Source organism: Telmatherina bonti, assembly GCF_933228915.1.
Source record: "Telmatherina bonti genome assembly, chromosome: 13".
Classification (NCBI taxonomy): Eukaryota; Metazoa; Chordata; class Actinopteri; order Atheriniformes; family Telmatherinidae; genus Telmatherina; species Telmatherina bonti.
In genome coordinates, this window is record NC_136611.1 from 33,669,075 (window position 1) to 33,690,194 (window position 21,120).

At 38.6% G+C, this 21,120-nt stretch overlaps 2 protein-coding genes across 2 annotated transcripts; one reads left to right on the top strand and one right to left on the bottom strand.

Moving 5' to 3' along the window:
- The first annotated feature begins 3,205 nt into the window (after positions 1–3,205).
- On the top strand, positions 3,206–9,507 carry LOC306764290 (serine/threonine-protein phosphatase 6 catalytic subunit). The gene is made up of 7 exons (XM_079251389.1): positions 3,206–3,284; positions 4,921–5,016; positions 5,153–5,218; positions 5,302–5,443; positions 5,520–5,599; positions 6,471–6,680; positions 8,617–9,507. Exons 1-7 carry the CDS (start codon positions 3,210–3,212, stop codon positions 8,863–8,865), a joined length of 918 nt encoding a protein of 305 aa, XP_079107515.1. The 5' UTR covers positions 3,206–3,209; the 3' UTR covers positions 8,866–9,507.
- Positions 9,508–12,533: 3,026 nt separating this feature from the next.
- LOC306764559 (transmembrane protein 26-like) lies at positions 12,534–19,120 on the bottom strand (the record flags this gene model as incomplete). The annotated part of the gene is made up of 5 exons (XM_079251733.1): positions 12,534–12,793; positions 16,482–16,564; positions 16,681–16,880; positions 17,639–17,745; positions 18,874–19,120. The coding sequence occupies 5 exons, from the start codon at positions 19,118–19,120 to the stop codon at positions 12,534–12,536; spliced, it is 897 nt and encodes a 298-aa protein (XP_079107859.1).
- Positions 19,121–21,120: the final 2,000 nt, after the last annotated feature.

The window sequence follows — 21,120 nt, forward strand, 5'->3', positions numbered from 1 at the left end:
GACTCATCTTCATGAGACTATTTTTTACCTCAGCCTCATTGGAGGGTGGTTTTTCTTCACAATGTCAACTGGATTCATGTCTGGACTTCGACTCGACCGCTCCAAAATCTTTTTTTTTGTTGTTTTTTTAAGCCATTCAGGTGGACTTGCTGGTTTGTTTAAGGTTGTCTTCCTGTTGCATGACCTTTTTCTTGCAGGGTCATGTAGGTTTGGCCTGTTTGGCCAGGTGGGCCTTTTGGGGTTCTTCTCAGGTGAGTTTGGTAGTCTGTGCTTGTAGTTATTACTGTAATGTGTATTAACCCGCTACAGGGCACTCAATGAAATATCTTGAAATTAGAAATTTTAAACTAAAATTGTCCTTCTGGTATGCACCCAGACCTCCATTCTGTTGTTAAATTAACAACAGAAAATAGTTTCATGCTTAACATGAAAAAAAACCGAAGTGATCAAAAATTGTCACTTGCCCCATAAGGGGGTTAAGTTGTGGGTTCAGGACATGTTGAGTTGTTTGAAACGTTTTGTGGCTCTATTTAATTTTTTCCGATGCAGCACATGAATAACCTGGAAAAGAATTTACCAATCCTTTTTAATAACGTCTTGCGGGTTTTCACCTCAACAAAACATTGTTGCTCTTTTTTACGTTTACTGGCTGCAGCTGTGTTGAACCTTTTCGAGGATCCCCTGTTTGTGGTGTTTTGGATGGGTGCTGCTGGTTTGTTTGCATTGTCAGCAGGAGTGGGTCCTGACATATGTTCAGAGGACTTTCTATCTTTCACTTGCTTGTTTCCAACAGTGGCTTTAGCATAAGTTATAAAAGGAACTCTAGTAGCGCTGACTGGTGCTGGTCTTTTGTCAGCACAGGATGTAACAATGGTTTCTTCTATCTTACTGGGTTGATTGTCTGTCATATTTTTCTGGCTTAAGGTCTCAGAAGCCTTCTTACAGGCCACAGAGAAGTTTTGCTGATTTTTCAGATGATTAAATGCTTCCATCAACTCGACCTGTCCTTGATTAAGAACCTGCATCTGCTCTATAAGATAGTTCCCTAAGTTGTTGTCAAATTCATCTTTAACTTGTTTGTTGCTGGGAGAGACTTCTGCAGAAGTTCCAGCAGTAACTCTGCTAGCTCTGGTCACATCGTCTGTGAACCTAGTTAAATTGTTGACTGATTTAGTTGTTTTGTCAGCTCTGGATGTAAAAATCATATCTTTTCCTATCTCACTGTGCTGAGTGTCTGCTAAATTTATCTGTCTTAAGGTCTTAGAAGGCTGATTACTGGTACCAGAAAAGTGTTCCTTATTTTTCAGGTGATTCATTTCTTCAATCAATTCGACCTGTCCTTGTTTAATAACACTAAGCTGCTCGATAAGATAGTTTACAAGGCTGTCATGTTCACCTTTAACTTGTATGTTGCTGGAAGAGGCTTCTGCAGAAGTTACAGCCGTAACTCTGCTAGTATTGTTCACCTTGCCTGTGAAGCTGGTTAAATTGTTGACTGATTCAGTTGTTTCGTCAGCTCCAGGTGCAACAACTTTCTCAGTTTGTTTCTTGCTGTGTTGTATTATGGTTGTATTTTTCTGAGTTAAGGTCGCAGAAGGCCCGTTATTTGCTCCAGCATGTGGTTTCTGAACTTCGAAAGTTTTATTGATGTTTTGCTTCTGCTTGATCTGTTCTTTTAGATCCTCATGAAGAAAGTTTACAATACTATTGAATTTGTCTGAGTCAACATGCTCATCTTTACCTTGAGTCTCTGACATGTCTTTCTGAGTTTGAGATGCAGAAGGCTGATTATTTTCCTCAGATGAGGGAGTTTGAAGTATGAAAGGGTGCTTGAGTGCTTCAGCAGGGGTGATCCGTTTGTCTGGATCCACTTGCAACATCTCTTTGAGAAAACTGATAAATCCATCTGTGTCTTCAGGTTCTGTGGGCTTTTTAGGCACTTTATGCAGTTTTGGCAGATCTTCCAGTGTCAAGATATGCTGGTAAATATGCGAAAAATGACAGGATCCTCCTGTATTTCCTTTATATTCACTATTTTTTTTCCATTTCCATTCTAAACCGTCGTCCGTCTTCACATGGTTAAAATAGGTTCCTGTTTTGAATCCTTTATCCAGTATGTAATTAGGAATACCTATAATCTTTAAAATGGCTCTCATGACCTGATAGTTAGTATCTTCTGGAAACAGGCTGTTACCAAGATACAAAAATGCCAGTGTGCATCCCAAAGACCACATGTCAACTGCTTCATTGACTTTAAGGCCCAAAAAAATCTCAGGGGCCCTGTAACTGGGGTTTTGAAAGGTACCATAACAGCGCAAATGACTTGATTTAGTGGTTAGTCCAAAATCAGCTAGCTTCACTTTAAAAGGTTGTGACTGTTGGTTTACCAGCAATATATTGTCTGCCTTGATATCCGCATGTGTCAAACCGATGCTATTGATTGCATTCAAAGCCTCCAGTAACTGCTTTGCAATTGTTCTGATTTCAGAAACATACAGCGGCATCCAGTTCCTTTCTATCATCAAGTCAAATAAACTAATGTCCAGCATCTCAAAAACCAGGCATTTATGGCCGTTGTAGTTGAAGCTCTCATAGAACTTCATTAAATTGTTTTGCTCAGGATCCAATATTTGGAGTTTGTTTAAGATCCTAACTTCTTTATTGCCTAGTTTGTAATAATCACTTTTCAAAAATTTGATTGCGACTTCCGTTTGTTTGTCCATGTCGATGCATTTGGCCACTTTCCCAAAACATCCTTCTCCAATAAACTCTTTAACGAGGTATGCTTTTTTCTTGCTTCGCAAAACATCATTTTCTTGTATCCCGAAAGGAACATCTTTAGTTAATTCGCTTTCTGTTGACATCTTCCCAAAAAAAAAAAAAATCCTCTTGCTGTATGCTAAACGTGTGCCTTTTTCAAAACTCTCCTGGTAACAGAAGGTGTATGCAGAGATATGTGAGTCTGAAATGAGTTTACCTTTGATTTACGTCACAAAGACAGCCAAACGACTCTTTGATGATGACGTCAGATTCTAGCTTCTTGCTTTGATCCTGACGACCCTTTCAGAATAAATTACACTTTACTTCACTTTAAAATAAAATATATTTCATAATAAAATAAAATGTATTCATAATAAAATAAAATAAATTTAATAATAAAATAAAAGCCGGTTGTTACCGGAAGTGGCGCAACAGCTATCCCCAGTACAATGGCGCCTCTAGATTTGGATAAATATGCGGAGATTGCTAAACAGTGTAAATATCTGCCAGAAAATGACCTCAAGGTAAACGTGACATTTGACACACATTTTAGCTCTGGAGGCATTATTAGGTTATAATGGCAAGACTGTCTCTGTGCTGGTTTGTGTTGTAGCAGCGAAACATTAGCTTCTGCTAGCTAATGATGCTAACTTGCTTCAGATCGGAAGTCAAAATAATCAAGCAAATAGTTTATTTTAGTTTCCATAAAAACAGTCCTAACATGATATACGCAAAGATCTGTGAACGCAAGAATAAGACTGATCTGTTTGGCTGTGTTATTGTTCAATGATAATCTTAATAGTCATAAGAAAACTTGCAGGTAGCGTTAATAGTAAGTTAAAGATGCTAACTGTTTTGGTTTCATGTGTTTATTAATAAGCTATGAAACCTGAAGCTCACGAGGAGCACACCCAGCAGTTGCTTATAGTTTCATAACTTGTAATGCTACAACTTTATCTTAAGCTTTAAACAGCTGAGTTTATGGACATTTAATAAAACTACAAGACAGAAGGCCTGAATCTGCAGGAAAGTTAACAATTGTGAGGCTTTCTGCACATTAGGGTGTGTGTGTTTTTTTTTCCTCACAAGAAACTTTGTAAACTAGTAAAGACCTCTCAAGTTATATTCCTACTTTTATTTTATGAATCTAGATGCCTACATACATTGCAAATGAATCAACAGTGTCTTGGCTATTTTGTGGTGTTTGTTGCTTGTTTAAATTGTCATTTGTTCTCCTGCAGTGATCAAAATGCCAAAGATTGCCTATTTTTCCCCCCCTGTTTTGGATCATAGTATTCACAATTTAGCTGGGATCAAGATTTATCTTTGATATATTGTAGAATCTGTTGGGAACTTCTGCATTTTTTGGCCAAGCACCCTCACCAGTTATTGTGGATTTACGCATATATACAGAAAATGGCCCTATCTTGAAACAATAAAGTATCTTTTAAAAAAATTCCTGGATCCAGATGGGGATCCTAATGACTTCTATAATTTAAAGCAATCTAAGTTAGACCAAGACCCATTCTAAGAAGAAACATGTAAACTTCTTCCCAGTAGTTTTTGCATTAAGTTGCTAATAGACAGATAAATGCTGGCAAAATTGTAAACAGAGGGAATCATTTAGACAGTGATGTAGTCACTGTTACTGTTACTTTGTTACTAATCAAAGTGCAGATCACTGTGGCTCTGGTGCTGTCCTTCTCTAGTATCTCTGTATTTGTCATATGAAAAGGTTAGCAAAGTGTAGAATCTGTGAATGTTAAAGCTTTGCTGTTCTCCATTTTAGAGATTTTACAGCTTTTTATAGCCTTGATCTTAAACTTTTCATTAGAGGCATTCCTGTACACTGGTCAGATGTGCTCCACCCTTGACATTAGATATAGGGTTATATAGTGAATATACACATTAGGATGTGTATGATATATTTAATTCTGTAGAAAAGTGTCTTCTACTGTTAAAATGGAATATTTTTAGTTTATTCATCCAAAACACTACTTGACTGAGTATTGTCCCAAAACAAGCTAAATTGATTTTTTTTCCCTTTTATTCTGAAATAAAAATAAATTCATGTTATTATTATTTAAAAGTTCATTTCTTTCAGAAATCTGTCCTGAACCCTTCCTGTTTACGTCTTATTGACACTTGTTTGCTATACAGAGGTTGTGTGACTACGTATGCGATCTTCTGCTGGAGGAATCCAACGTTCAGCCTGTTTCTACTCCTGTAACGGTGTGTGGAGACATTCATGGACAGGTAAAATGTCTTAAATGTCCTCTTTTAATAGGATGGGTTTTACATTGTACAGTATTTTACCTGCTTCTGTGTTGTTTACTGTATTGTGTAAATTAAATATATTTTCCAGACTGAATTGTGATGTGTTTTGTCACAGTTCTATGATCTGTGTGAACTCTTCCGAACTGGCGGCCAGGTCCCCGACACAAATTACATCTTTATGGTTTGTTTTTTCTGTCAGTTTGACTTGACTTTCCAGTGTCGTATTGTGGCACATCATCTTGAACAGGCCTCTGCTGTCTGCAGGGTGACTTTGTAGACCGAGGATATTACAGCCTGGAGACTTTCACTTATCTGCTGGTCCTGAAAGCCAAATGGCCTGACCGCATCACTCTCCTACGTGGAAACCATGAGAGCCGGCAGATCACCCAAGTTTACGGTTTTTATGGTGAGGTTTGGTCTGTTAACATGACGATTTGCAACTTCAGAAATCCTCATCTTATTAATTTTTATTTATCTTACAGATGAGTGTCAGACCAAGTATGGCAATGCGAACGCCTGGCGCTATTGCACCAAAGTGTTTGACATGTTAACAGTTGCAGCGGTAAGTAAATGATATGTTTTTATTTAAAATGGTGTATCCTGATAAATAACTACTGATGCATTGAAATGGAAGCATGTCTTGTTATTTTTGGTGAGATTTCATGATGTTTTATTAATAAGGCTGGATCCTTTCGAACTACCACGCAACAAAGCAGAACTTTATGTGGACTTGTGCAGATAGGGAATCTATTTCAGGCAGTAAAACTATGATTATACAGAATCTGATTAAGAGTGAAAGCTGCAGAGAATTTAGCATCTTTAGTTAGCCTTTTGTTTGAGTTGTGCAAACACTGAGTTACTTCTCAACAAAGCAGTGGTAGAGCTCCACATCTGTCCTGTCAGTTCTCACAGCTTTTTAATAGAACTTACCCTGAATTTACCTGTAGGTAACACATCAGAAATAAATGCAACATTTCAGAGCAAGCTGAGGGAATATGTTGTGTTTGCATTATAAAGTGCATACAAACAATCTCACCTGGGCAAGATGGGAAAATAGTGTCTGAGATATTTTAGCTTCACTTTTCCCAGTGGGAGGATGTAATGGTGCATTGATGTCTCACTGGAGTTCAGATATCCATGTGCATATCTCTTAAATGTCTTTCTCGTTCTTCTGAACGACATAGTTAAATAGTTTTAAAGGCCTCTTGTTTATTATGGTTACTTATCAATCCATAATAACTTAAAAGAAAACCTGCTCTTCCTAAAATCCACTGGATCACACGCTAGTTAGCACATCAACAGAACAGATGGATCCACAAATCAAAGAACTCCTGCATAAACGTTTTACTTTGTTGATATTTGTTAGAAATAATCATGTAGTGAAAGAAGTCTGATGTCCCTGCAGCTCAAATGTTCATGTTGTTTTGTATCAGCTGATGGACGAGCAGATCCTGTGCGTCCACGGTGGCCTCTCTCCAGACATAAAGACCCTTGACCAAATTCGAACCATTGAGCGGAACCAGGAGATCCCTCACAAAGGAGCTTTTTGTGACCTGGTGTGGTCGGACCCTGAGGACGTGGACACTTGGGCCATCAGTCCCAGAGGAGCTGGCTGGCTTTTTGGTGCAAAGGTCACAAATGAGGTATGCTGCCAGGATTACAGGCAGTTAATAAAATTACTTCCTTCTCATTTATGTACTTACACTAAGCATATCTATGTTGGCTTCATCTGAATGGAAAGACTCAAGTTTTTATTAATGTTTTACTCCTTTAACGTGAAGAAAAAGTAGGTGCTGGTATCACCCCATCAGGAGAGGCTGCAGAAAATGTTTTATTAAAACAGGGTGCTGTGATCACACAGCCAGAGATAATGTCTCTTCCTTTACACTCTAATCTAATCTACACTCTAATCTGTCTAATCTGGAAATAGTGAGATTCTGCTTGAACAAAACAAAACTCGTCAAGAGTTTGAGCTTGTAGTTTGGATATGAGGGGGCTCACTTACCAAATCTGTCACCAAAACACTAAAGTTCAGGTTTATAGTTTTCTTGTTGTGAAAACTAAAGAGTTTAATGTCTTTCATCTTATTTCCACTGCAGCATCTCATCTCATTTCTTTATGACATCTGTACTGCACACAACTGAGTTTAAGCCTTACACACACACACGACTGCATGCGTGCCGATGAGTAGAGAACCCATATTGGTCAATATGTGGCTTCAACCTCCTGGAAATCAGACAGGAATCCTGTTTTTTTTTAACTTTCTGAGGAGGTGAACATGCAAACGCATCATGCTGAAAAGTTCATGTCCACTGCTGAACAAGCTGAGAGGTAGCTTCTGAGTCGTAATTTGGCTTAAAATGGATCCAACACTCTATGTGGGTTTTGTCAACGTCAACATTTTATCTGAGATCTGAATTTTGAGACTGTTTAGAGCATCTCCACTCAGTGAAACTGTCTTCATTCACTGCAGTAGTTGGACTGTTTTCTGTCCTCATGTTTTTTTATTTTTTTTTTTATTTCAGCTTTTCAGTTATTTATGGAAAATGAGGAGTGAAGATGCAACTTCAACTTCATGGCTGAGTTTAGCCAACACTTGGTGTTTAATTTAAACCGGTAGCCTGCCTTGTCTTCATCTCATCTTTTTAAGATGTTGAAGCTCGTCTTTGGGTAGTGTTTCTCAGTTCCGGTCCTCAGCCCCCCCCTTGCCCTGCCTGTTTTATAGGCAACCCTACCTTAACACGCCTGAATGAAATAAAGGGCTTGTTAACAGGCTGCAAAGAACTTGATGAAGAGGTTCAATAATCTGACTCAGGCTTTTTGGAGCAGGGTCATGTCTAAAACATGCAAGGCCTGAGGCCTGAGGGCCGGAACTGAGAAACACTGAAACATCTGAGAAAATGATGGAGAGTAAATAAAAAACTAAACAAACATTTTTTTTTCAGCACGAACGATTGAGATTATTTTCCTGGATAGATAATGAGTGGATAGCTGGATGGATGGGTGGATGGATGGATGAATGGATGGACAGACAGACTAGTGGATGGATGGATGAATAAATTAATGGATGTGAAAATGGATAGATGGATGGATGGATGGATGGACAGACAGACGAGTGGATGGATGGATGGATGGACAGACAGACGAGTGGATGGATGGTTGGATGGATGGATGGACAGACAGACGAGTGGATGGATGGACGGACAGACAGACCAGTGGATGGATGGATGGACAGACAGACGAGTGGATGGATGGTTGGATGGATGGATGGACAGACAGACGAGTGGATGGATGGACGGACAGACAGACCAGTGGATGGATGGACAGACAGACCAGTGGATGGATGGATGGACAGACAGACGAGTGGATGGATGGTTGGATGGATGGATGGACAGACAGACGAGTGGATGGATGGACGGACAGACAGACCAGTGGATGGATGGATGGACAGACAGACCAGTGGATGGATGGACAGACAGATGAGTGAGTGAATGGATGGATGGATGTACTGCTGCAGTTTAAGCTGTGTCAGACTGAATTAAAGAGACTTGAAAAATTCTGTGTCTTTATCCTCCACAGTTTGTCCACATCAACAACCTGAAGCTGATCTGCAGGGCTCATCAGCTCGTCCACGAAGGCTACAAGTTCATGTTCGACGAGAAACTGGTAACGGTGTGGTCGGCTCCCAACTACTGCTACCGCTGCGGCAACATCGCATCCATCATGGTCTTCAAAGACGCTAGCACAAGAGAGCCAAAGCTCTTCAGAGCAGTGCCTGACTCTGAAAGAGTCATCCCACCCCGAACAACAACACCTTACTTCCTGTAAGCACATTCAACTAAAGTAGCTACTATGTGGTCAGTGCACAGACACTGACTGGGACAGAGGCACTCGTCAACCCATATGAGTTTTGTAAATTGCATTTAGAGTATTTACAGTGTGTATCGTGGTGCCAACTGTCAGCTGGTATTCCTGTTGTGTGCATTTGATGCCATTATTCTGCAGCTTTAGTAACATTGAGATGTAACGGTGAAGTAAGGTTGCTAAGCACCGCCACTGTGCTGTTGTATTAGAAGGACTTAAATCACCTGACCCTTGTAAATGATTATATTTATAAATGTCCATCCTACCGTACAATAAAAGGTCCCCACAAAGCAAACTGCACGTATAGTGTTGTATAAACTGATCCACTTATATGGTGGGGTCATGTATTAAGGAAGGTATGAATGAAAACTGTGCAGAACATCTTAAATCTGACAAGTCTCAAGTACACAGAAGCATTGTTATTTGTCATGAATAAATATATGAACCCGAAGGTTGATGTGTAAAAATGTTCTCTATTTTTTCGTTAGACATGTCTCTTTCATAAATCCTGTGGTACCTAAACATCGTCTGTAACGTCCAGGTTTGGAAGCAGTTCTTCTGAGCATTTTTTTTCTGTGTAACTTTTTGTAAATAAAGAAATAAAAAGAAAAAGTTGGATATTCTTACCTTGGCAATAAAGACCCGAAAGGAACTCTTACATTTAGAGTACAATGATCAAATCATATTACCGACCACACTCCCCTTACTCTGTGTATGAGGCCAGATCAGTCTCAATACTCAGAAATGGATACTTTCTGTTTCACAAATATAAGTTTGAGGTAAACTTGTAATTCATTTTCACAGATAATACAAATTGCTGAACGTGCATTTACAACCTGCTTCTCATTTGTGAACATCTCTGCATTTGTGAGAGAAATCTGATGGATTTTAAGACTCGCAGGTCAACGAATGTCACCATTGGTTGATTAATCTGTCAACCAAGTTTATGACTGATTGACAGGTTCATCAGTTAACCAGGTGTATTTACTTTCAGCCAAGTGTACCTAAAAATTATATTTGTGAACCAGAGTGTGCATTTCCAAATGTATATGATAAAATATGCATGTATAAATATAGCTGCAACTTTTTTGTATGTACCTTTAAACATTGAGAGCTGTGTAGAAGAGTAGTTTTATTTTTTTATTTAGACGTTTTGAAACTTCCTCTCCGCGCCAACACAAGCGATGAACCAAATCACTTTGACTTAGCTGAGTTTAAGTTCAGCAAACGTTCACCTTTATTTGTACGGCAACCATTTGCAGCAAAGTCATGTGAAATCATTTCAAAGACAAAATCAGCATGTTCCAGTTAAAACAAGCCCACAATGGTCCAAATGAGGACAACTGAGTTAATAAAAGCCATTTAATGGATAAAAATAAATGCCCAGCTAATAAAAACCAGCACATCGCCTCGATTATTGACTGATTCAATGGAATTTGTGAAGTCTGAAAAGGGATTTTGTATCGTTATTGACCAGATAAATCTTGCAACAGCAACACATAATTTGTTCACTTTAAAACATCAATCTTCCTCTTAAGGACAACATATTATAATACAAACATATTATAATATTGTATACATATATAATAGTTTGGGAACTGAGGACAGTAACCAAGGCAGTATTTCAGAGGAATCTGTGTCTGTTCTAGTTGAATCCAAGGATTTCGGCCCCTCAGTCATCCTTCGTGGTGTGATTCTCCTCTGCATGGTGCTCTATATATTTAAATTAGAGGACCAACCTGGACTGCAGGCCGGCCAGTCAGACACACACACACCATCTATGCATAGACACTGTTATTCTTTTGGAATAACCAAAAATGGAAAAATAATACCAGGCACCAGATTTCCTCCTTTTTCTGAGAACCTGGTTGAGTTCTTCTAAGTCAACATCAGTTTTTCACAAAAACATCTGACCACTTTCTTGTTTTTTCGCACTCTTTTGCTCTTGCTCGTGTTATTTTAGCTGAGAATTTCTTTTAAAAAGGATTGTTACAGTTTAGCACTGTGATCCATCTTTCTGCAGACTGAATCGGTAATGGATGCTCATTTTATACCCAATTCTGACACCCGTATCTGTCAGCAGTTCACCTGCCTCAGCGCTACAGCAGTTCAGATCCGGTCCTTCCTCTCTGACAGGAGTTCCTGAGACACGATGGATGATTTTACCTCTGCTGCCCTCCTCTGGGGGGGTGCCTCAGGGCTCCATTCTGGGTCCTGTCATGTTCTCTCTACATTTGCTGCCACTCTGAGCTGTTTCTAGAACACATGGGATGCCGTTTCACTTATACGCTGATGACTGTCAAGTCTATTTCTTGAAATTGACTATTTCAAGTCTATTAAAACGACAGAGGTCATGCTTTTTAAATCCAGAGGCTCCACCTGCATCCTTTCCTTTTACTTTTCCTCTAAGCATTGCGGAATAAATCCAGCATTAAAACTGTAGGCGTGAAAATGGAATCCCATCTGTAACTTGACTCACTGATCAACGCTGTAGTTCTGCCCTTCTTCCATTTGAGTCGGTGTTAAAAAATCAAGCCTCTCCTGCCTAGAAGTCACCTACAGATAGTGATACATGCTTTTATTGCCTCACGCCTTCTGTTTTTTATCAGAATTAGCCTTCCGTCTCGTGTCTACACAAAACGCTGCTGCACGATTTTAGACTGGTACCAGTAAAGAAGAGCATATTCCTCTGGTTTTGCCTCCCTTCACCGGCTTCCTGTTCATTTTTCAATCTGTTTTAAGACTCTTTGATTTGTCTTTACGTCTCTTCGCGGTCACGTCCTCTCATGCTTTTAACTCTCTTAAAGACGTGTTATAAATCCAGACGGAGCCTTTCCAGTTGTCGCTCCATACGGAATGAGCTTCTGGTGAAGCAACTTCCTTCTCTTCTTGCTTTTAAAGCTCTTTTAAAAACCAACTTTTATTCCTTGGCTTTCAGTCAAGTGTGAGTCGGCTTCTGTCTCTAAATGTTTCATCCTTTGGATGTACATTTAATTTTACAATTCTTATGGTTCTAATGGTAACAATCTTTAAATGATTTTTGTTCTTTAATCTTTTTTATTTGTACTGTTTTATTCTTAGTTATTCAGCACTTTGGTCCGCTGTTTTGTTTGTGAAGTGCTTTAGAAATAAAATGCTATTGATGGTCGTCTCCTGACTTTCTAGACATTTCCAGACAGTCACTAAAAGAAGAGGTGATGCTGCACTTTGGTAAACACAGCCCTGTTTGCAGATGTGTTGCTGCCATCAGTATTTAGCAAATATTGTCTATGAAATGGTGAAATGTTTCAACATCTGACATGTTGTGTTTTTTAAGATCAATTCCCGGATGGCTGTTTTTCATATGGGCAAAAAAAAAAAAAAAAAAAAAAAAAAAAAAGCTAGGACCCCCCTCTGATTTCTCTCAGGACACAGTGTCCCATCTTTTTTGCATTTGGGGTTTTATGATTAATGAATATGTAATCCATAATGTTTATCTAATGCTGGAAAACTTTGTAGTTTAATATAAATGGAATTTCTACAGTGATAAATGTGTTAAGGAGGTTAAGGATTAGGCTCCTGGATTAAGTGGCTGAGGTTAGCAAACAGAACCATCACCAACAAAGAGAAATGACAGCACATGTACGAGTGGATTACAAGCCTGAGCTGGAGGCGGCATGGCCGAGGACCACCAGTCTGAAGATGTTTAAAGCAACAACCAGGAAATTCTTAATGGCAAAGAAGATCAGCATCTGGTGCACAATTCTGAAGTGGATCATGACGACGAGGCGGACAATCAAGAAAGGTCCATCCTGAATGAGCAAAGCCTCCATGATGCTCCAGAAATCAGCCTGGAGGTACAACGGCTGAGACGAGGCAGATTCGAGCTCGTCCTCTGAGGACTTTTCCAACGCTGTGGAGATGCAGGAAAAACTGGATTATTTTCATCTACTACCTGACTTCTGATCACTCTTTCACCTTTTTTCTTTTTTTTTAACTTTTACAGGAAATATTTAGACAGAAATAATCAATTTTTAGAGCATACAGTTATAACAATACAACATAAAAACACAGTTGAAATGAAGATATGAAGCAGGTTAGATACAAAAAAAAAAATCAAAGATGATTGATCCAGCTCCTTCAAAAGAAGTTGAAATTCTCCTGATGGGATCAAGACTTCAGATCCAGCTGGATCTTGTGGCATCAGCGAATCTCTGCTGTGGCCTGTAGGCTGATCTGAGTCCAGATCAGCAGAGCTGAATCTCTGCAGAGTTCTGGGACAATCATGTTCTTGTATTCCACAAAATCAACATAAAAACCTTCGACAGTCTCCGGAAGGTCAGGTCGAGCAGACGGAAAGTTTCCAGAGATACTGAGAGGTTTTAAGGTTTGTAAAACCACGAACAGTCCTAAACATGCTCCCTTTGGGAGGACTCCCCATGCATCTGTGTAGACCAGGAGTTCTCCGACACTCAACGAGGCAAAGCTGTGTTGATAGGAAACCAGAGTAAACGATGAGGTACCATCAGTGTCTGGTTTATTCCAGCTTCCCTCCAAACTGGGTCTTCAGACCCAGATTTGAGCTTTTTCTGCTTTTAGCTACCAGTAAAGTCACCAGAGAGAAGTCTTTTCCTTCAGATGATGTGATGTGAGGATTGTAGCATTGAATCCTAAATAAATTTCCTTCTAAAAAACTCAGGTGTCTTCCCAACATGCCAGGTGATGCTTTTTCAAGACATGCTGTGGATTCAGGATGCTGATAGCTACTTTCTTTTTATTTAGCAAAAACTGAAAAGAAAAAGTTCATTCATTCTTTCATTTTCCAAACCAGGGTCACGGGGGAGCTGGAGCCTATCCCAGCAGTCTTTGGGCGAAAGGCAGGTACACCCTGGACAGCTCTCCAGTCCATCACAGGGCCACACAAGTTTATTTATCTTTTTTTTAAAAGTGTAAAAGTGACATAATTGTCAAAGCCTCGGTTACACTTGTTACCATCATGGTTCCACTTTCAGATAAAAAACACACTGAATTCACACTGACAGTCATTTATAAGCGGTTAGAAGTGATGCAGTGATGTATGAATCACTTATATGCTCCATATTTCAGATAAGGCTGCAGTTCCCCGTGACCTCTGCTGCTGTTGTGTCTATAATGTTCATCTGTACACTTTTACACAAAGATAATGCTGGGAGTGTTTGTGTAGTAAAAAGTCGGGATTGTTTTAAAAACAGCCAAACTTTCTAACCTACATCACTGCAGGGAAACACTTCTTTTGTGTTGTGCAGTTAGCTCCTTTCTTCCCACATCACAAACAGCATGTCTCTGCTGGGCTGAAGTTCATGGAGCCCGAAGCCATTTACATTAAACAATTATTTATTCCTTCCTCATTCACACCAACCACTAAAACAATCAATACATATATATATATATATATATATATATATATATATATATATATATATATATATATATATATATATATATATATATATATATATATATATATATATATATATATATATACATACATACATACATACATATATATATATATGTATATATATATATATATATATATATATATATATATATATATATATATATATACATACATACATACATATATATATGTATGTATGTATGTGTGTATGTATATATGTATGTATGTATGTGTGTATGTATGTGTGTATGTATGTATATTTATGTATTTATGTATGTAACAGTGTTGGATTGGATTTATGATTCGTCCTCTGTTTACATCAGATAACTGAAAGTAACTATAGTAAATACCTTTTACTCAAAGTAAATTTTAAATGTCGTACTTTCTTATGTTTACTTGAGTAGATTTTTAGATTGGTTGACTACTTTTACTTTTACTTGAGTAGTATTTAGGCAAAGTAAAGATACTTTGACCTAGTTATAACTTCTACTTTTTCCTCCCCCAGGTATGAAGGTAAAGCGGGTTTGTTGAACTGAACTGATCTTTACTTATATTTCCTCTGCAGGACCTTTTATGGCCGTCAGAACAGAAGAAATCACTGTTTCACCGTTTAGAACCTGAAAACAGTCCAGTTCATTGGAACTCCTTGTTTAACATTTAATTTACCAGATAGTTGCAGGTTGTTTTCATGAGCATGATGTGCAGCTACATATTTAATCCGATCGTCAGTGTTTGGGGCTTTAATTAGACAAGACTCCTCATGCTCAAATATTCTGTTCAGTCAAATTGTCAAATTGCCAGAGAGCTGGAGCCTCCACAAATCTTAAAACTGCTTTTCTTTTCGAAACTCCATCTGGGCTTCCAGACTGAGGAGGCGTTTCTTTGACATGATGGTTTCATCTTTTTCTGCATTGAGTGAATTGTTGTACCATGAATGTGTAAATCCTTCTGATACAGTCAGGTTTAGGACACAACTCAAAGTGAAGAAAAAATACTGGAAAAAAAGTTTTTCATTTTAAATACAAAACAAAATGTTTTATCTTCTCATTTCAGTCTGTTTAGTTTACTTCACAAAGATACTAAGTTTACAAAGAAACATTTTTATTAATTAAAAAAAAGCAGGAAAAACAGCTTTCTGGGGGAAAAATGCATCATTTTCTGAGAAGTCCGGTAAGATTAAAAACCCTAATCATTTACCGCAACCTCAAATAAAAACAGAAATAAAAACAGAATGCAATCTTTCATACGTCCCTATTTTAGTCCCAACATGTGAATCTGATGCAGTAACACATCTGTAAAAAGATATTTAGCATCGTTAGCATCTCCTCTTCTTCTAACATCTGTCTGTGGGAAGTGAGGAGAGCAGCTGCTGGAGTTTCAGGAGAGGAACGTCTCGTTCTGGTCCTGATGCAGGATTCCAGCAGCTTCCATGATGCTCCAGATGTTTTGTACTGGTGAAAGGTGTGGACAGCAGCAGACCAGTTCTCCTGTTCCACCATGCTGCTGTGATGATGCAGGATGTGGTTCAGCATGGTGAAATCTGCAAGGTCTACGTTGTCTGGATGGGGGCATCTGCTATCATCAACATCATCAGCATTGATGGAGCTTTGCAGATGTGAAAGCTGCCCACATCTAACCTCCATTTGGGGATTTCAGGATGAACTGTGTTCCCAGATGGATTTCTGGAAGACATGTGGGTCTATGCAGTGACTTCCAGAAGAGACTCATGTCTGGCTTCAACATCCAGCCTTATCCAAGCATACAGAGATTCCTCCCGATTCTCTAAACCTTCTGATTATATTATACACGGTAGATGATGGGATCTTAAAAGCCTTTTTCTGAAACTGTTTGTCTCAGACTGGTGAAGCATCTGAGAGACACTGCTCCTCTGAAATGCTCTTTTTACATGTGAATGACCTGTTGCCAGTTAAGCTGATTAGTTGTCTAATGGTCCTCTGGTTGTTCCAGATTCACACCAGTTACTTTTCCACCTGTTGTTGCTCCTGTTCCAGCTCATACTTTTCAAGAAATGGCAAAATGTCTCAGTTTCAACACCTGAATTGTTTTTTTTTTATATATATATTTTACTGGGAATAAAACATTGGTTTTGGAAATATTTATGTAAACATCCAGAAGTCAATGATTAATACATGAGTCGTACCTGAACGGTGCAGAAAAGGAAACTGCAGCATGCTCCAAGTCCACACAGCCAGAATAATGTAGACCATTGTGGAACTGTTGTTGCTGCACACACACACACACACACACACACACACACACACACACACACACACAAAATATGAGGCATTTATGAAAATAATAAGTGTCTTTATCAATCTCTACTTCTCTGCTTCTCTCACTTGATGTCAGAAATGGTTTCAGAGGTGAACTCCAGGATGTCAGCCGCGGTCCCCACGAAGGTGAGCAGTAACTGAGACAGCTGGTCTCTGCTCAGCCCCTCATCAGCCGGCAGCAGCCATTTCCCCAAAATCAATAAGATCAGCAGGATCTGATGTAAGGCCAGGATCCACTCGTTGGCACAGATGGTCTTCATGGGGGCCTGTGCAGGAAACGGGGCACATCCGGGTCAAAGTTACATGTTTATAGATGACATTTAAAGAGTGGAAACTAATTAGTGCAAAGTATCAACCAATACAATGATCCAGACCTGTCGCCATGGCGACCATCAGCGATGCCACCAAAGGTTTACAAATTTTTTTTCATTGTTTGTAAGTGACATGAAAGATTGCTTCCAGGTATGTTTGCTGCAGGTTTGACATGTTCAGGAAGTTTGCCTTCATTCAGATCGTCTCACGGGACCGGCTGCAGAACACGGCTGGACTCGCTGGACCGGGACCGAAACGGTTTGACTCTTATTTAAAAGACGGGAACTAACCTCTTAATCCCATTCAGGGTCGGTGGGAAACAGAAAATACCATGTTATTTTATTTATCCAAAACAAGAATACACATCATTATTATTTGTGTTCATATCATCCTAGGATGGACAGGAGCAGGGTGTCAGGAAGCCATCAAACATCTGTCAGAAGAGGCGTGGCTTCTGGGATATGGAGGAAGTACAGGGACTGGGGGCCCAACACCTTGGGCAGGGCTGTCCAGCTCCGGTTCTCGAAGGCCACCATCCTGCAGGTTTTCCATGTATCCCCGTTCCAACACACCTGACTCAAACTAATCAGCCATTGTGCAGAAATGTATTGGCTGTTGCATCAGTCAGTGGAAGCCAGGCGCGTTGGAGCAGGGATACATCAAAAACCTGCAGGACAGCGGCCCTCTAGGACCGACTTTGGGCACCCCTGACCTCGGGCATCAGCAGGAGGTGGCAGGGAGAGATCTCCGCCATCGCTCTGCCACCAGGAGATGTACCGGGGTTAAAGGAGCGAAACATCCATGACTGATGGTCCTCAGCTGATGAAGGAGGCCGAAGGAGGCGTTCGGATTACGCTTGACTGAAGGCACCGGTGGAGGCGCATCAGGCCGCAACGCCCAGCAGGTAAACCACAAACCTGTTTCCTCAAACTAGTACTTTATCAAAAAGAATGTGAGCTCAGTTTTTCATATAATCTTCAACTTTGATGTGAAATTCTTTCCTGAAGGTTGAATCATGAGTTATTTTACGACTAATGTTGTCTCAAGTTTCAGGTTTTTCAGTTTGAACATCACACAGCGACAGTTTAAAGAGAAGGCTGATATACTTCTGAGAAAATATAAAAGTTTGATGAAAATAAAATAAAGTATTAGAAATATTCTTCCTGGGAGCTCAGAGAAGAACTGTGAGGTTTCTGAAAGACATTTTGTCTTGTTGTTTTTGTTGAGGGCAGGCTGTTTAATTAAAACACGCCATGAACGCAACAGAAGCCACAGACTTCTCCCAGGTTGAACTCACTCCGCCAAACACCACAGACTCACTGTCTCAACATGTAAGGACATGGAAAAGAAAATACTACAAACCTGAATTACAGAAAAGAGGAAAGAAAAGCTGAAAGGCCTCCTTTCAAGAAGCTGAAAACTAAAACTCATTCTGTCGGGGAAAAAAAGTTATTTCACAGAAAACTGAGAAATAACATCATATAAACCTGATTCTGTTCATTTTAATAGTTATTTAAAGCAAGCTGGCGTGTCTACCTGCTTCATAAAGACGTTTCTTTCAGATAAAGTCATAATTAATGAAATGTACTGGAACCTACCGCCAGACTCTTCATGAAACTGCTTGAGTCGTTCTGCTTTTGGAAAAGCCTCTTGATACTTTCAGGCGAGTCGAGTTTATTACACTAGAAAGACGCAACGGGATTAATATGAGACATTTTTTAAATATATATTTTAACATCACTTTGAACTGAACAGAAAAAGAAACTATAAATGATAAATGACAGATTGGTACCCTGGAGTTTGAAGACACGTGTTGCATGTCATGAATCACTAAAATCCAGATAGATGGGATCATACTGACGAGGAAGAAAAACACTACCGGAGAAAACCTGGAGGGAAAGAAAACATCTTCAACAATCTGATGATTTAAATCTCTCTTTGCACAACCTGTTATAGAGCCGCAAGTTGCTGGACCTCCATACCATTTGCGATAATTTCTTCGTCTTTCTTCATTTTCCTTCTTCCTTTTCCTGATGGTAAGGATCAACTCAATCACCAGCGGCAGGTAGAGGATGGTTAGAAACCAGTAGTTTTTGTTTCCAGTCACCCACACCACTCTCCATACACTGACGAGGGAGATGAGGATGAAGAGAGACCTGGTCACAAAATCACGGATGAACCTTAAGACGAGCATGTCCACGGTTTGTGAGTGTCAGAGACGGGCTCCTGCAAGAGGCTCCGAGGAGGTATGTGCTCTGAAGTAGTTCAGAAGGGGGTGAGACAAGCTAACACTCGCCTCCAGGAGCCTGTCTTTCAGGACAGAACATGTTTTTTATTTTATTTTACTTTCATCTAGATCCAGCAGCTCAGGTTTCATAGGGAAAGTATTTGCATAATTTACTGGTTTAAAAACAAACATGAAGGAGGTAAATCCACAAGCCTCATTTATTAACTCTGCATTAAGAACATTTTGGCTAAAATGCAGAATGTGTGTAAGTACAAAAACAATCTTTCACACCGGTAAGCACTCTGATGGTAAATCACAGCTGTTCTAAATAACCTGCTCATGACGTCTCATTATTTGTTTTCATTTTGCTAGATATAGAAACATGTCCCTTTAGAAGTCACGTGGAAATAGCATGGTATAAATCTCCTCAGTGACAGGAGGGGTGGGAGAGAAATTAGTTTCTTTATTATCCAATCAAATAAGTTAGATTTGAAACCAAAAATTATTTTTGAGAGAAAAAAAAAAAAAAAAATTTATATATTTATAAATTTATATATATATATATATATATATATATATATATATATATATATATATATATATATATATATATATATATATATATATATATATATATATATATATTTGAGAAAGCATACTTCTCCAACTTCAATAAAAACTTATGTTTGGTTGTGGCCAACGAAATGTAGTGCAATTGATAACTTTTGGGATAGATTTCAAGAGCAACAGGCTATCAACTTCCCTGCAAGCAGGACAGCAAGAGAGAAATGGGTGAAACACAGAAGGCCAAAATGCAGTGAAATTCACAACAAAACCTTTAGCACTTGCAAGCAAAGAGGATTGATTTGCAAACAAAACTTTATAACTTGTAACCAAAGGTTTTTAACTGTAAAGAGAATTGTAATTTTAATTTACAAACGTTAGTTTTGATTGAGGAAAACAGTAGTTTTGATTGAAAACATTAGTTTTGTTTGAAGCAGGAGAAGTATGCTTTCTCAAATATATATATTTTTTAATTGGATCCTAATTTGTTTCTATCTCTACAAAATAATTGTTTCTCACTATATTTTCTCTCAAAAGTAATTTTTCGTTTGGAATCTAATTTATTAGATTGGATAATCCAGAGTAGGTAATTGTTTATTTATTTATATTTTTGGTGCTTGGGCACCTCTGTATCTTATACTGACACTGAAGAGCAGTGCCAAAATTGTGCCTGTAGGGGGCGCCCGTCGCCACCATAGACATATATACATAGACGCCTCATTTAGCGCTGGAGAGTGAACCAGCGACGTAGTTTCCCCACAAAACTCTTTTATATATATATATATATATATATATATATATATATATATATATATATATATATATATATATATATATATATATATATATATATATATATATATATATATATATAAAGCACACAAACAAAACACTTTTCTACATACCTCTGCCTAGGAGGTTATGTTGTTACCGGCCTTATTTGTTTGTCTGTTTCTGTTCAAGATAACTAAAAAAGTTAAGGATGGATTTTCATGAAATTTTCAGGACTTGTTGGAAACGTGAAAAGGAAGAACTGATTTGCTTTTGGTGGCGATCCAGATCACCGTTTAGATCCAGGAACGTTTTAAAGGCCTTGGTGTAGGTTTACGCTTTCCGATTGTTTTTCTGGGTAACTTTTAAATTGCACAATTTTGATACAATACTCTATTTTCAGACTTTGTACAACTGTATCTCTATATTGATAAATTAATAAATGTAAATAAAAGAAAGATTTGGCGGAGGTAATTATATATGCTACCATGTAAAACTCTCATTGTGAAGCATCAATATATTTTTTCATAAACACCTCATTTGAGTAGAATGTATCATTTGCATTTAGTAGATTATTCACTGTGTTAACATTATTTATCAACCAATTATGTAGAAAAGTGTTTTGTTTGTGT

Excerpts from the sequence above, each read along its gene's own strand:
- LOC306764290 (XM_079251389.1), top strand. The coding sequence starts at position 3,210 with ATGGCGCCTCTAGATTTGGATAAATATGCGGAGATTGCTAAACAGTGT. Across the intron at positions 5,017-5,152 it reads GTGGAGACATTCATGGACAG|TTCTATGATCTGTGTGAACT; the intron begins GTAAAATGTCTT and ends GTTTTGTCACAG. Across the intron at positions 5,219-5,301 it reads ACACAAATTACATCTTTATG|GGTGACTTTGTAGACCGAGG; the intron begins GTTTGTTTTTTC and ends TGCTGTCTGCAG.